At 43.0% G+C, this 14,533-nt stretch overlaps 1 protein-coding gene across 3 annotated transcripts in view; it reads right to left on the bottom strand.

The window, feature by feature from the left end:
- The window catches only part of KALRN (kalirin RhoGEF kinase), a 616,794-nt gene that overhangs the window by 9,970 nt on the left and 592,291 nt on the right, over window positions 1-14,533 (bottom strand). For all 3 annotated transcript variants that reach the window (XM_074364821.1, XM_074364820.1, XM_074364823.1), the window contains 7 exons: window positions 13,486-13,513; window positions 12,816-12,987; window positions 11,521-11,642; window positions 10,925-11,056; window positions 8,864-9,028; window positions 6,385-6,463; window positions 620-820 (listed from right to left, as the gene is read on the bottom strand). In XM_074364821.1, coding sequence (XP_074220922.1) covers window positions 620-820; window positions 6,385-6,463; window positions 8,864-9,028; window positions 10,925-11,056; window positions 11,521-11,642; window positions 12,816-12,987; window positions 13,486-13,513 — 899 coding nt within the window. The remainder of the gene's footprint in view (window positions 1-619; window positions 821-6,384; window positions 6,464-8,863; window positions 9,029-10,924; window positions 11,057-11,520; window positions 11,643-12,815; window positions 12,988-13,485; window positions 13,514-14,533) is intronic.

The following is a 14,533-nucleotide window of genomic DNA, read 5'->3' as shown; positions in this document are numbered from 1 at the left end:
CAGTTCTAATCAAGTAACATTTCCATGAGGGCTCAGTACTCCTGAAAAGGCTGTTCTCTTTAGCCTCTGTAAGATTTCTCTTCCCGCTTTGATTTTATTGCTCTGTGCTGGGGCCCAGTACGTGGCCCCAAGTATACGGTTGCCTGAGTTCTTAGAAATTCTGGAATGAGAGATAAGATTCTATCCTTAAAGGAATTTCTTGGGTGGTAGATTGGGGATGTTGGGCAGTGGATGGATGCACAAGCTCTTCTCTTTCATTTCAACCACCCCTGTCAATAAGCGCATTGTCAATAAGCTTTTCCTAAATCCCTGCCCAGCCCAAGAGCCCACAAGAGAAAGAAAATGAAAAATGAAGTGAGAGAGATATGGGTTCAAGTCCCAGCTTCTCCATTTCCTAGTTCTAAGGAACTAGTTCTAATGCCCTTCCTTCTCCTTAATTATCTAATGTATAAAACGGGAATAACATTTTTATACAATGGAGGGGAGAGTGCCTGTTACATGCAACACTTTGTAAACGAGAAGACACTGTATAAAATGTAACTGCCTTTTCCATTAATTGTGGGCAATAAATAACCCAAACAGCTGGGGACCACTCTGAAGAGATGACACCTGTACTTACAGTTCTAAAATCAGGATGTAGGAAGTGGGGGACTCGTAGGTGTCATGGAGAGTGATGTACTGGGGGTGCTGCAGGTGCTGAAGTAGGGCGGCCTCATGGGCAGCCTGCTCTTTTTTCTTCATTTTTTTGCTAACAAATTTCACAGCGACATCTTTGCGAGTAGCTTTGTGAATGCACTTCTTTACTATGGAGAAACGGCCTCTGGAAAACAAAAGGGAAAAAGTGTTTTGCTAAGATTCCTCAATTAGCTCGGTATCATTTTATTCAAGGATGTGTAAAGTTTTATTTGAAGCAGTCAGACAGTGACATTTCATTAGGAATCCTGTTTTCCTGTATTTTTAATTATATTATCATTTACAAAAACCTTGTTTCCGTCCTTAGCATTGTAGGGTTCTTTGAGATGCGAAAAACTAAATAACATTTTTAGTCAATGTATTTCTCTGTCATTTTGATCATTAAGCACAGGTTCAGTTTTCTTTTCTAAGAGTATATTTCTATATTTCTGTAAAATACAACAGTAACAATATTAAAGTAGGAGGAATTCTGCTCTATAATTTCAAAACATTTTTAAAGAGGTAGTATTTTTTCATTTTATTTTGTATTTATGATCCTTTTATTATGGAAAATTTCCAGTACACACAGAAGTAGAGAATAGTGTAACAGATCTATACACCCAGCAGTCAGTTTCAATAACTATCAACATTTTACCAGCCTTCATCTATCCTCTTCCTACCTCCTGCCTTTTTTTTCTGGGGTGTTTTAAGTGTATCTTATTTCTCGCATAAATACTTAGTTTGCATCTCTAGCTGACAAGGACATTTAAAAATACATAACCACTGTGTCATTTTCACTTCTAGCAAAATTAGTTATGCCTGAAGTAGAATGGTTCCTAGACTCACCTGCAGGCCTTTGGAAGGTGGTAAGAGAGTGAAATGGAAGGAAGAAGTTGAGAGATGGAAGCTCGAAGAGGTGGCACAGCAGCACCATCCAAGGCCTGTCCCAGAGGTGCCCTCACCCAGGGTCTGAAGGGCACGCCACCCTTCTAGCAGAAATGGATGCATCAGACACCACGGCCGCCACTAAGGTTGTCCAACTGACTCCTTGGCCTGGCTCTGTGTTCATCAAGCAACTTCTGATAATGATAATTTTTTTTTTCTGCTATAGATTTTCCCCAAAGAAGAGAATGCCCTAATCAATGAAGCAAATATTTGACAAATATTAATTGAAAGCCTATTATATGCCAGACATCATTCTTGGCATAGTAAACAAGTATTTGGTCAAATGGGGGATTCTATTTTATATCATCAATTAATAAATTGCCATTCTGGGTTTTGGACAGCACTCTCTCTTGTTTGTTTATTATAGGTGACTCCTTCCGGAGGACTTTGGATACAGGGAAACAACTGATGGCTGAGGAGAGGGCACCTGAATTAGTGGCTATGTCAAAGTACTGCTACCTTAATTTTTAAAAAACATTTTGTGTTATCAAAGTTATACATCCCCATGGTTTAAAAAGTCAATTAACTTTAATAAGCTTTGTTATTAAAAGCAACAGTACCTCATCCTTCACCTGTCCCCACTTTAACTTCCCCTTGAGGTAGTTTAATATAACAGTTTAATATATTTTGCTGATTATTTAGGTATTTATTTCTATGACACTAAATACAGTATGTTTTGTGTGGCTACATCTTGATTTTTCAGTTTTAATTATTATCTGTTGACATCTCATTATGGAAGATGAGATTTTAGTCTCTTTCCTTCCTTTGTCCCCACCACATAAGCACTTTTCTCATCCTCTGTCCTCCCAAGAGAACTATTTTGTAATCAGTATTCATTGTTCCCATTACTGCAGCTATGTCAGTGCTGCTCACAGCTGAACCTCTAGTAAATTATGACTATTTTTCCCTTTTTTGATAAAATGCATTCTTCAATCATTTCTAGCAAAAAGTGCACGGGAAGTAAGTCATTTGAGATTTGCATATCTAAAATGTTCTTTTATACATTTAGACTTGATTGTATGTTTGGCTGCACATAATTCTGGTAAAAACTTTTGAAGGAATTATTCTATTGCTTTCTAACTTCTAGGATGATTGATGATGTTAACTGTTAATGTCCAAAGCATTATGAATCCTTTGCATAGGACCCATATAAAAATATTTAGCTCTCTCCTCACCGAGATTTCCCGCATATTCTTTAGCTCAAATGGACCCTTTTTGTAGTTCCTCTGGCCAGAAAGATGGAATTGCATCAGAGTTTTAGCCTCTTGCATCACCATACACTTCTTCATGAATGCCCTTGGTAAAGCAGTAAGAGAAAGAAGAAGGGAAAAATAGGAATCTCCCTGCTCTCTTCCTGTCTTTTGGCATAAGGATGGGTTTCTCTTGGAGATTTTGCTCTCTGTGCATGCTGCATAGTTCCTTGATTTTGGCCCACCTTTGGTCAAAGCCAAGAGATCAAGGAGAAAAAAGAAAAACCCGAAAACCTCAAAAAAACCAGAAAATTCACTTCCACTGTCTTTGTATTTTGCAGGTGTTAACTTCCCTCCCCAATCTCCCTGTTACTTACTTTTCAGAATCCTCGGGTAGTTAATATTTGCATTTTGCCCAAGGATTCTAGTTCTAATCAGTGAGAGGGAAAGGCTACAATGGGCTTATTCCTTCTTGGCCAGCATCAAAAGTTGTCTCCTTTTAAAAGTTGGGGACTACAAAGCTGTTTGGAAGTTCTGAGTGTGGGGGTGGAGCCTGTCAAGTTGACCTTCACTACAGGGTGATCTGAAGGGACTATTTAGTTGGGGGAAAATCCAAAGTCAGTATCTTTAAATCTTTCCTCTTGAGCTGGTCAGGTTCCCCAGAGAAAGACTCTCTTACTTTTCTGCCTAGAAGATGAAGCCTTGGCTGTCCACCTCTGGAGGCCTGGTGGGTAAGAGAGCAGTGGTCTTCAGCATCTAGCATTTATATGTCCTCATTAATGTCCTGTTGGGAGTGGAGTTCCATTTGCTCGCAGCTGTGCTTGTGTCCCTGAGAACAGAGGCATTCTGCCTTACCCTTCCCGGAGGATGGTTTTCCTGGACTTGGAAGGACAATCATATAACTACCCGAAGCTGGGGTGGAGATCTGGAGCCACAGCTTCTTCTCAAACAAGGTTCAGACAGTCTTTCCAATTTTAGCATCTTCCTAAGACACATTTCCAGAGGTACTGGATGCTGCCAGGACCCAAGCCTTCAGGGAATTTTCTGCTGCAAAAGTTATACTGGCTTTGCAGATACTAACTAATATACATAAAATAGATAAACAACAAGTTCATACTGTACAGCACAGGCAACTATATTCAATATCTTGTAATATCCTATGGTGAAAAAGAATATAACAAATACATGTATGTTCCTATACCCCTGAAGTATTGTGCTGCACACTAGACATTGACACTACATTGTAAACTGACTATACTTCAATTAAAAAAAAAAGTGATACTGGCGCTCACCTTACCCCACCAACTGTCTTGGACTGAGTTTCTCAGGTCCCTTAGTCGTTCGTCACTTTCACCTATTTTTCTGCTTCTAATACCAATGTCCTCATCTTCATGTGCCTGCTTCAAAATTTCCTTTACTGTGGATTCAGTGAAGTCTCAGAAGGGAATGAAAATGGATGCCTGCGTTCAACCTGTCGCCCTTACCTGGAGGCCTGGTACCGCTACCTTTTCAGATCCTGTATAGGTAACCAGTCAGCATTCCCAAGGGATAACTTTTGGGCTTCTTTAAGATGGAAGGGGGCCTATAGTTTACTTCTGGCTAAATATGCCACACTCATGTGCTCTTTGCTTCTATGGATGGGTTATAGGAGTCAACATATTTCTTTTTGGTTTTTATAGTACTTAATTTCTGGAGAGCTATTTTTAATGAGAGAGTCACACAGACCAAGCATTCTTGGTTTCGGTGTGGTGGGGAAAGCTGACTCACCTCTATGGCCCTGGCACAGATATCCTTCATGTATCTCATAAAGTATCTATACGTTTTATTTCCATTCTGCTAGCCATACAGCATTTTTAGAGGATCTTCTAAACATATGATGACTATAGTTGGGAGAGAGGAAAAGTGTCAGGCTGTTGGAGATGAAATTAAAAAAAAATTGATTGCTTTGAACAGATCGGAAAATTGATCTCCCCTTGAGAAATATCAAAACATCCCTCTCTTTAAGGTAAAACATGCCTTCGCCTATGGCAATCAACAGCAAATCCAGGCCTCAGGGAGAATTAACTGGTATATCAAGGGGATGGAACCAATGTCATTTAGAACCAGATGGGGATTTGACTTGCTTATTATTGGGGTCATATATAGCTTCACAAACTTTAACATCATGGAGCAAACTAGATTTCAATTCCTAGAGCTTATTTTTAACAACAATTGCTATAACAAGAAACAACGTATGTTAGCAATACAAGCACAGGCTTAAAGTCTGGTAGCCCAGGGTTTGAATCCTGGTTCTACACCTACTAGTTGTGGGACCTGGAGAAAGTTACTTAACCTCCATGAGTTTCCTTTATGGGACATCTACTCAAACACTACCTCAAGGTTTTGTAACGATTAGATTAAATAATTTTTGTATAATATCCGCAAAGCATCTGCAACATGATAGTACTCAATACACATCACCATCACCACCACCACTTAAATTTCCACTGGCCTTTTTTTCTCTGTTTGGCTGCACAAAGAAGATAGGAAAGTAGAGCTAAAGTCAGCTTTTGATGAAAGGAGCTATAACAAAGGACAGCGAGTTACACTGTGACTCCTGCCTAAGAAACAGCAATAACAAGCATTTTGGCTCTCTCCACAACCTCTGTCACAGGCACTTAGGGAATTTTTATTTTTCACTGAGAGACGTCAATCACCGATGGAGAAGATGCTAATGGCCAGTAGCTAGTGGCTGTTCTTATTTATGCATTACAGGAGGCTGGGCGACCTGCAAGGTCCACCCATGTTCTCTCACGTAGACCACCCGGAGACCAGCGCATCATGGGCACGAACCTCGTTTTGTTCCTTCTCAACAACTATTTTGTGAGACAGGTGATAGATTTTTTTTCTATATTCTGTGAAAAGTTACATTTTTGTCCTTCTTATTTTTGAGGACATAGTTTTCTAATAGAGAGAGAGGAAGTGGGGGGTTGGAATAGAAATCCCCATAAACAATGTGATTGGCACATGGACATATATAGAGACCTGTACTCAACAGTTAGTGATTACACATTCTTCCCAGGAACACATGGAACTTTTTAGGAAAGTTGACCATGTTTTACTCATAAAGCAAATCCCAAAAGAAATCAAGGAATCAGTATTATAATGAACAAGTTCTTCAACCACAATGTAGTTAAGTTAGAGATAATTTTTAAAAAGCTCATATATTTGGAAATTTAAAAACATTTCTATTACAATTGGATCAAAAAAAATCATACTTGAAGGAAAAATACTTAGAACTTAAGGATAATGAAAATGCCACATGTCAGAACTCAGGATGTAGCTAAAATTGTACTCTGAAGGAAAGGTTGAGCCTTAAATTCTTATGTTAAAAGTAGAAAGGCTGAGAGTTGACAAATAAAGGCTTCAACTTAAAAAGTTAAAAAAAAGAGACATAGAAATACACAAAAATATTCTATTTTTTTCTTAATCTAGACAGAATGCACTTAGTGAAAGAAACAAAAAATAAGAAAAGCAAGTCATTATTCTGATGGGATGTTAAGTGTTCATGAATGAAAACAGAAAACTGGGTTATTACCTTCCAATTTCATTCAGCTCAGTATAAGCAGAATCAAAATTTTCCTTCCAAGAAATGGTGGCGCCATCAGCAGCAGCATCTTTGGAAGAGAGAGAAGCCATTTACTCTACTGCGGAAGTCATGTAACAAAAAGGTTAACAGAAAAGCTCTGGCATCATCCCCAGAGCAATTCTTGTGACTAAATATGGAGTCTAACTCAGTGGGAAAATGCCACGGTTCTCTGAAATGTTATTTTAAAAAACAGTATCCAAGGGGAAACGGACATGACGGAGTCAGATTCCCTGTCCCATCTACATATACGAAGGGAAAAGTCCATGAGAGAGGTGACTCGGCAGGCTTACTGACCCTGGCTGATTAACGAGGGAAGGAAAGTGCCAGGCTGAGGAAAGGCAGGACACTTGTCTTATGCCACAGGTGGCTCCTTAATTCCAACGACATAGTCCTACAACAGGACAATTTATGTTCCACAACTGCTGCTTTAATCCCAAGGACATATCCCAGTATCTCTTTCTTCTCCTTCTCCCCCTGAAGTTTCAGTTTTAGGGCTGAGCTCCACAGGAGGAAAGAGCCCATAGTGGAAGATGACTAGCCCCACCAGAGGGAAGATCGCGATGGCAGAGTCTTCCTATCAGAGACCCCGTGGCCCTGGTGGGGAGGGGGTGTGGAGGGAGGCTGGAGATGTCTCCACCGGCTGCCAGGCTGATGGCTTCCCACTGGAGCACTTTCTTTTCCTCTCTGAGCAATAAAAGCAGCTCGTTTTTTTTTTTTTTTTTTTTTACTTTGTCCCTCTGCCTCTATTGAGAATTCTTTGTCCGTTGGTGGACAAGGACCCACACATCTGGGGGGAGGGGGGCTTACCCACCTGTTTGGTGGGCTTTCCAACTAGGGGGTCCCTCTATCCATTAACATTCAGACAATCAGAAATGTAACTTCTGGATATTTTCAAATAGAAATTTAATAGAGAAAATTAAAAGGGAGGAAAAAAGCACTTTGAAGGCCTAGAAAAGCCAGTGAGAAGCAGGGCTGCAGAGGCCGCGGCAGAGAGGAAAGGGGAAGAGTTACAAGGCCAAGGAGAAAAGGAAAGCTATGCGCTCAAAACATTCTAAGCACTGCTCTTTCCCACCGCTTTGTTCTCAGCATTAATGAGTTTATCCTGTATACTGAATGTTTAGCTTAATTCAAAATATACGCCTGAGCAGAATCTTTGGCAGCAGTACCTTGTCTGATGTGTTAATTTCCAGGCAATGATTTATACACATACACACACATGTGTGCATGCGCGTGCGTGCACACACACACTCGCGCGCACACACTACCTATCTGTGCTGTCTGCTGGGGACCAAGGCTCACAAGAAGCACAACGTGAGCAGTCGTCATCCCGGGTGGGACTTAGGCCACGGCTTGGGAGCTGAACAGTCAAGCTGCAGTACGTCTCTCCTGACCCCAGTCACCTCAGGCTGCCCAGAGCATAGCCGGGCTGAGGTTGGACATGGCTTATCCATATTGAATTCTGAGGAACTAGAGAAGCAGGGCCAAGGTTTCCCAGGGAGTCACAGGCCCATAGGAGCAGAGCAGAGCTGAGCTGGGCTGGCTGTGGAGAGGGGCCTGGGTGCATTTCCGGAGTTAACTGCAAGGGCGGGGCTGCAGCCTGAGGCCCTAGAGAGGCTTGCACAGCTCCTCTGGAGATTCCGGGCTCCCCTAAGCCGAGACAGGTTCATTGTCTTTTAAGTACAGTGACCCCCTCTCCCTGCCCCCACATACACCGTCTACTGTCTGGCCCCGCCCAAAACCTCAATACTTGGAGATTTCTTTAGGTTAACATGTTTCCTCTTACAAAATGTCCCTGGGACCAAGGTGGCTTGATGAGATAGTGAATAGGGGAGCAAAATGAGGACCACATTTGTAAAATACTCATGGATAGCTAGTTAAATGGATATCTTAGTTAATTATTCAACACAGCTACATAAAAATGTGGTTAAAAAAAAAAAGAAGACTTTCTGGGAGGGTTAGGGGTGGAGAAACTATCAAATACTCATTTTGATTCAAATCTTTCCACCAGGTTGCTTTCCTCTCCCCATTTTAAATTGCTGAGTGGGGCTGCCCATAATGCTATAAAATACAAATAGGCCTGGTAGTGTTCCCAGGGAAGAGGAGGCTTGGTGTTCCTGTCTCAGAAGAGGGCTAGACAGCATCCATGTCACTCAAGGATGCTTAGGAACACAGGTGACACATAGGTGCCCGGGAACCTGGCAGGCCCAGGGGTGACGTGGGTGGCAGATAGAACTTTTGCTCCAAGACACTTGAAATCATACTTTTTGGAAACCTTCCTTGTCAGGCCTCTGAAATGCTACTTGACAGAAGCCGACAAGCAAATCCAGGTCGCCTCTAGCCCTGTGGCCTGACATGCCAGTGGGTCCGTGACAGTAGGTCAGGTGTCTTGTCTCCACCACCTGGGGTGCCGGGCACAGATGGGACTCACCATATTCTGGAAGTCGCACGAACTCCGAGGGCTCACTGGGAAGGCTGATGCCCCAGGGGTTACTGGCACTGACTCTGAACTGATAAGGACTCCCAGGACTGAGGTCTTCGATGACAAGGTATGTGTCCAAGGTCGATGCTACCGACTGCTGCCAGGCCTGGGAACCTAGGGTGCAGATTTTCGAGGAGAGGGAAAGAAAAGGCCAGGGGGACATTGTTTCAAAGACCTTCAGCAAACAAAGAAAGGAAAATTGACATATCCCGTTCAAGGGACAGTTGTGGTCACTGCTTCGGGCCTTGAAAGCCTGCGGGTTTCCATTTCCTAAAAGACCGAATACATATGAAGCTGTGAAAGCAGCAGGCCTGTAGCGTCTGCTCATTTTCGAATGTGCACCCGAGAGAGAGAAAAGACACAGAGCACGCAGAATGGACAGACATGTGGCAAATGTGTAACGAGGCCAAGAAAATACATTGTGAATGAATAACAAAATGGGAGGAAATATGCATTTGGAAATAGAAACAGAAGGGAAATGAACACTCACTGAGCACTGCGTACATGTAAAATACTGCGGAGGAGTCCTGTAATTCTCTCACGTAACCTTCTCACTTAAATCCACAGAATTCCTAGGAGGTCGGGAGCATTGGTCTCACTTTACAGAAGAAGAAACTGAGGCTCAGAAAAGGTTAAATACTTTTTCCCAAGAGATGTCAGTTTATAAGATGAACTATGACCTGAATAAAGCCACGGCAAATACAGTTTCAGCTCTGCGTTGATAGCTTTGTGCTGAGTTGGGAGACACCGTGAACAGCTAACGAAAGAGGCAAACATAAATAGCTTTTTAACTGCACAGGGCCTGTTTAATAGAAAAAAGAAGGGTTAGAATAAGAAGAGTAATGGAGAGTGGTGTGAAATAAAGGCTTCCAGTTAGTGAGTGAAAAATTCCGCCAACAGTATCAGTAAACAAAGAATGCTGAAGCCGTCAAGTCATCAGCCGCTGCACCACCCCCCACAGTGAAGACGAGTCTGCAGCCCGGCCTCTGCAGCCTCAGGGGACTCAGAATAAGAAAGGACAGGATACTGGCCCTAGACAGCTAGTTGGTTGTCAAAAGAATGAATTCAATGAGCCCAAATGTTTGCTCCCTCCCATACATAGAAAAGCGCTAAATTCTTTAACTTGAGATGCCCGGTTTTCTTTTAGTTAACAAGTAATCTTTTAACATTCCGACTACCTGGCCTTTGTTGTAAAAAAACTCCTGTATATCCCGGCTCCTCCCCTACGTCTTCGGAGCAGTCCCTCAGAGGATCTGGGAGGCTGTCACCCCAGGCTTGAAGGGGTACGAGTCCTCAGAAATGTCCACTAAATAAAACATAACTCTCAACTTTTAGGCTGTGCGTTTATCGCAGTCAACAGGTTCCAGGTGAAAGCAGTTGCTTTCAATTCAGTGTGAGTTATTATGTGGTTCAGAGATGTATTATTAACAATTCCTGGCGGCATCTCATTTTAACTCATTCTTCCTGCTAATAGGTTTCAGGCTCAGCTATTTCTAACCACTAAGGAGCTGTATGCACTCAGCATGTAAGTGTAACACATTTAAAAGTTGAATAATTTTAGATAGAGATCTCTGAATTTTGTCTGGGGGTCGGGGGTGGTGTAGAGCTCTGCTTTTCCCACCCCAGTTACTACTCTAGGAGAAAGATCACAGGTTAGCAAACTAGAGACCGGGCCGCTCACGCCAGCTCTGCATCTTATGAACCCCAGCCTTATGTTTCTTAACTTTCTTTAAGCCTTAGCCTCCTCACCTATAAAACAGACCTGACTAGCCCTGTCTGGGTGATTGGGCTTGGAAGTAGGGAAATGCATGTGAAGGTACTTTGAAACCTGCCCGGAGTCATTATCATTTTGGTATTTGAGATCAAAGCCGCCTGTCCTTTGGCACTGAGGCCTTTGTGCTGAGTTGGAAGGCACAAGAAGGAACAGCTGATCAAATAGTTTCATGACCCTGAAGGACCTCCTTACGAGGAAACGAAGCTAGACAGAGGAGGGCAGGGGAGATGGCTTACCTTCCTCTCTGTACTCCACGGTGTAACCAGAAATCGTGCAGTTTCCCGTGCTGGATGGGGGCAGCCAGCGGAGAATCACGGAGGTGCAGCTTCTCTCCTGGGCAATGGGGCGGTTAGGGGCCGCTGGAACACCTACCAGGACAGAAACTAGGGTCAAATGCTGTTTCTGCAGAACTTGGCATCTTACACCAAGGCTGGAAGTTCCCTAGGGAATGTTACCTAACCCAGGTCTCAAATGTTTCCTATGACCTTCTCCACCCAGTGGCACACCTTTCTCTTGGCCCTTGGGAGACCTGGGAGATACACCTTGCTGTCTGAAGTTCTTCCTCGGGCTAATTACTGCACACTGGCGAGACAGTTTGGTCAGAGGACTATGAGGAATGGAGAGTCGTTGTTTAATGGGTGCAGAGCTGCAGTTTTGCAAGACGAAAAGTACTGGAGACTGGCTGCAAAACCATGCAAATACACTTAACAGTACTGAACTGGACACTTGAAGCTGGTTAAGATGATAAATTTTGTTATGTGTATTTTATCACAAATTAAAACTGAATATTAAAAACAGCATAAAAATATTCAACTAATAAAAGAGACTGTACCTTGCACTTTAACGGTAGCAGACGTTGATGCGGTGCCGTGGTCATTGGCTGCTATGCAGGTATAAATCCCGCTGTCTTGGGGCATCAGATTGCAGATCTTCAGGGTGATTTCCCCGGAATCACTAGGGACACCAAAAGGATGCCCTTTAAAGTCCAGTCATGAGACAGCTGATAGTAAAGGATTGGTGCATGGAGTGCTGAGCTGAATCATTTGGCCCAAGGTCTAATCTCTGTTCTGTTCCCTTCTTACACACCTTGGGTGATCACACTACTTGTCTATCTCCCCAATGCCAATAGAGGAAGAAAATTCTTGCATGTCCATATCTCAAGCTGGTTGTAAATGAGGGATGGTAAAGGAGTAAGTGAGATAAGAATTAGAACATGAAATATGTAAAGTCCTATTCAAGTACTGGTCCCCAATATTACCGGTAATAAGCCACCTAGCCACTTTGTCCGAAAATATCTTCAGTCTCACGATCAATACTGAATGGTATAAGAAAATTGAAAGACTGAAAAAATGAAAAGATTCAAGTACTTCGCATTCTCCATGTGGGACCCTCAAAATAATTAAGTGAATTAAGTAAAGGCAAATTTTTCTACTAAATAACTTTCCCAGTGGTCCCAGCCAGGGGTCCAGGACATCACAAGGGAAGAACTGCTCTGAAAGGGTTAAATGCAGAAGTCACAGTCAGCCCACTTGCTCCCTACTGGTTGTGACATAACCTAGTGATCTTCCTGATCCTCACCAGGCGCTGACACTCCCACCAAGCTCCCTGGGTCCACTGACATTTTAGCACCTGGCCAGGGAGTCTCTGCTGGGAACACCATCTCACAGGCACATACATTAGGTTAAAGGATGAAGTGTCTTGATCCTAGGTGTTCCTTTCATAAATGTTTCTTAAGTATCTAGGGCTTGTTACTGCTTGTCCACTGGAAGTGGTACCGTGCAATAAAGCTCTCAATTAGTGGCAATAAATATTAACAGAATAATTAGAAGGCAGTCAGCTAAGTTTTGTTAAAGTCTTTGCATAGAAGCACGCTTGTGCCTGGATGCACACTTTGGAGTCAGTCATTTTTTATTCTTCTAAGAAAATTGTTCTTAAGCTAACAGGGGAATTGAGCATACCATCATTTCACGAGATCCCGAGGGGTACAAATGGTTTGTGTTAGAATAGGCTCTGGGGCAGCTATTCTCTTGAGAGACTGAGTAACCAGAGTAGGAGCTGCATCCCAGACTCAGCCTCCAGGTACCGTGCTGAGGTGCTGGGGCTGCTGACGTGGGGCCATCGGCTTACCAGGAGGAGACGGTGTATGTAGCTGAGCTGTTGTCAGTGTCAAGGATATTCTGATCTGGACCCTTCCAGGTGATGGTGGGCTTCGGGCGGCCACAGACTTTGCACTGCAGTGTCACTGTGTCCCCAAGCAAGCAGGTCACATCCACTAAGGGCACAAGGAATTCTGGGGCCACTGTGGTCAAATAGACATAAATTTGCATCATTCAGAACAAACTTAGAATAAAACAGTTATTTTATAACACAACCCTCCCATTTCCCACCTGTGTTGTGGAACAATTCACATAAACTTGAGCTTAACAGTGTAGTCATCTGTGTCCCGTGAAAAAGTATTTTTAAAGTAATAAATGTTTATTTTAGAAAAATTAGGAAATACAGATTTAAAAAGAGGGGGAAAGGCTCCATGATGCCATCATGCAGCAGTTACCGTGAAGAGTCTGGAATATATCCTTTCAGACTTCATAGAAACACATTTTTTCTTACAAAAAGTGGATCCCACTGTGCATAATGCAAGTTGTGGTCTTTTTCACCCTAACAGTTTATTGTAAACACTTTTCTCGTCCATAAATACAGAAGTACATCATCGTTGTTTAAAGGCGCTACCTCAGGGCTGGATTTGCCATAATTTATTTAGCCAATCTCTGTATTCTCAATTCTATCATTTTTAACTCACCTTCTTGGATGAAATTTGGATTTAAGATCTGAAAAACACAAAGAAACAGAAAATTGCTTAAAGCCTAAACTACTACAAGAGAACAAGAGACATACCCTATTGAGTAAAAAAAGCACAATTTGGGGAGAGAAGCCTGGAGCCCAGGCTCTGTCGTTTGAGATTGTATCGCTATTGCAGTAACAAGGGCACCTGGTTTACTTTCTTGTCTGCTGACTATTCACATTGAACTCTGGGCAGCCGAGGTCCCAGGCAGGTTTACTGTGTCTTTCTGGCCTCCATCACCTCACCTGCTCTTCCTCCCTACCACAGGCACAAAAACCCATTCCCCACCATCCCCTCCCCGCCCCCTGTGCCCCACCTCAATATGCCCTCAAGAACCTTGAGGGCATTGATTCTTCCCAGCATCAGGAATTTTCAAAACAGAGGAACTGGCATCTATCAAACTGGAAGGGTCATGGACATGAACAAACCCAGGGGTTTCGTTTCAGAGCTTGTCTGGTTGAAGGGGAAAGAGAGAAGTGTCCCACCTGACCCACCCCGGTCCATCTGGTCCCTAGCACTCCTCCCTTGCCCAGGCCTCCAGAAGGCAACTTAAAAACCACTGCCCTGATGGTTCTGGCCCTATTGGCCGCATGGGTGAAACGACGGAGACTTGGGCCAACCGTGTGACTTGTCTGGTCATGTGACTGGTTGGCGGGGACCGCGGGAGCTCTTTGCACACACAGAGCTGCCTGCCTTGGGATACCACGGATCTTCCAGGCGACAACCCGTTACCTCTTCTTGAGAGGATGGTCACCTTGATTTTCTTCCCATTTTGGCCTGACCTCTAATTCTACAGTCTGGGTCGTAAATCTGAGCGGGGTGAACAAAACCTGGGCTCAGGAGGAGGAGAGGCTGAGGCTTATTATCTCTTTTGTTCAATGTGGTTTTCTCCTAATTAGTTAAAAACTACTATCGGCATTCTCCTTCACGATAAAATGGGGATAAATAATCCCTAGTGCAAAGTGTTATCACAAAGATTAAATGCAATAATGTATGTTAAACAGTG

The sequence above is a fragment of the Camelus bactrianus genome, chromosome 1 (genome assembly GCF_048773025.1).
Source record: "Camelus bactrianus isolate YW-2024 breed Bactrian camel chromosome 1, ASM4877302v1, whole genome shotgun sequence".
Taxonomy (NCBI): domain Eukaryota; kingdom Metazoa; phylum Chordata; class Mammalia; order Artiodactyla; family Camelidae; genus Camelus; species Camelus bactrianus.
This window is presented reverse-complemented; position numbering and strand designations above follow the sequence as displayed.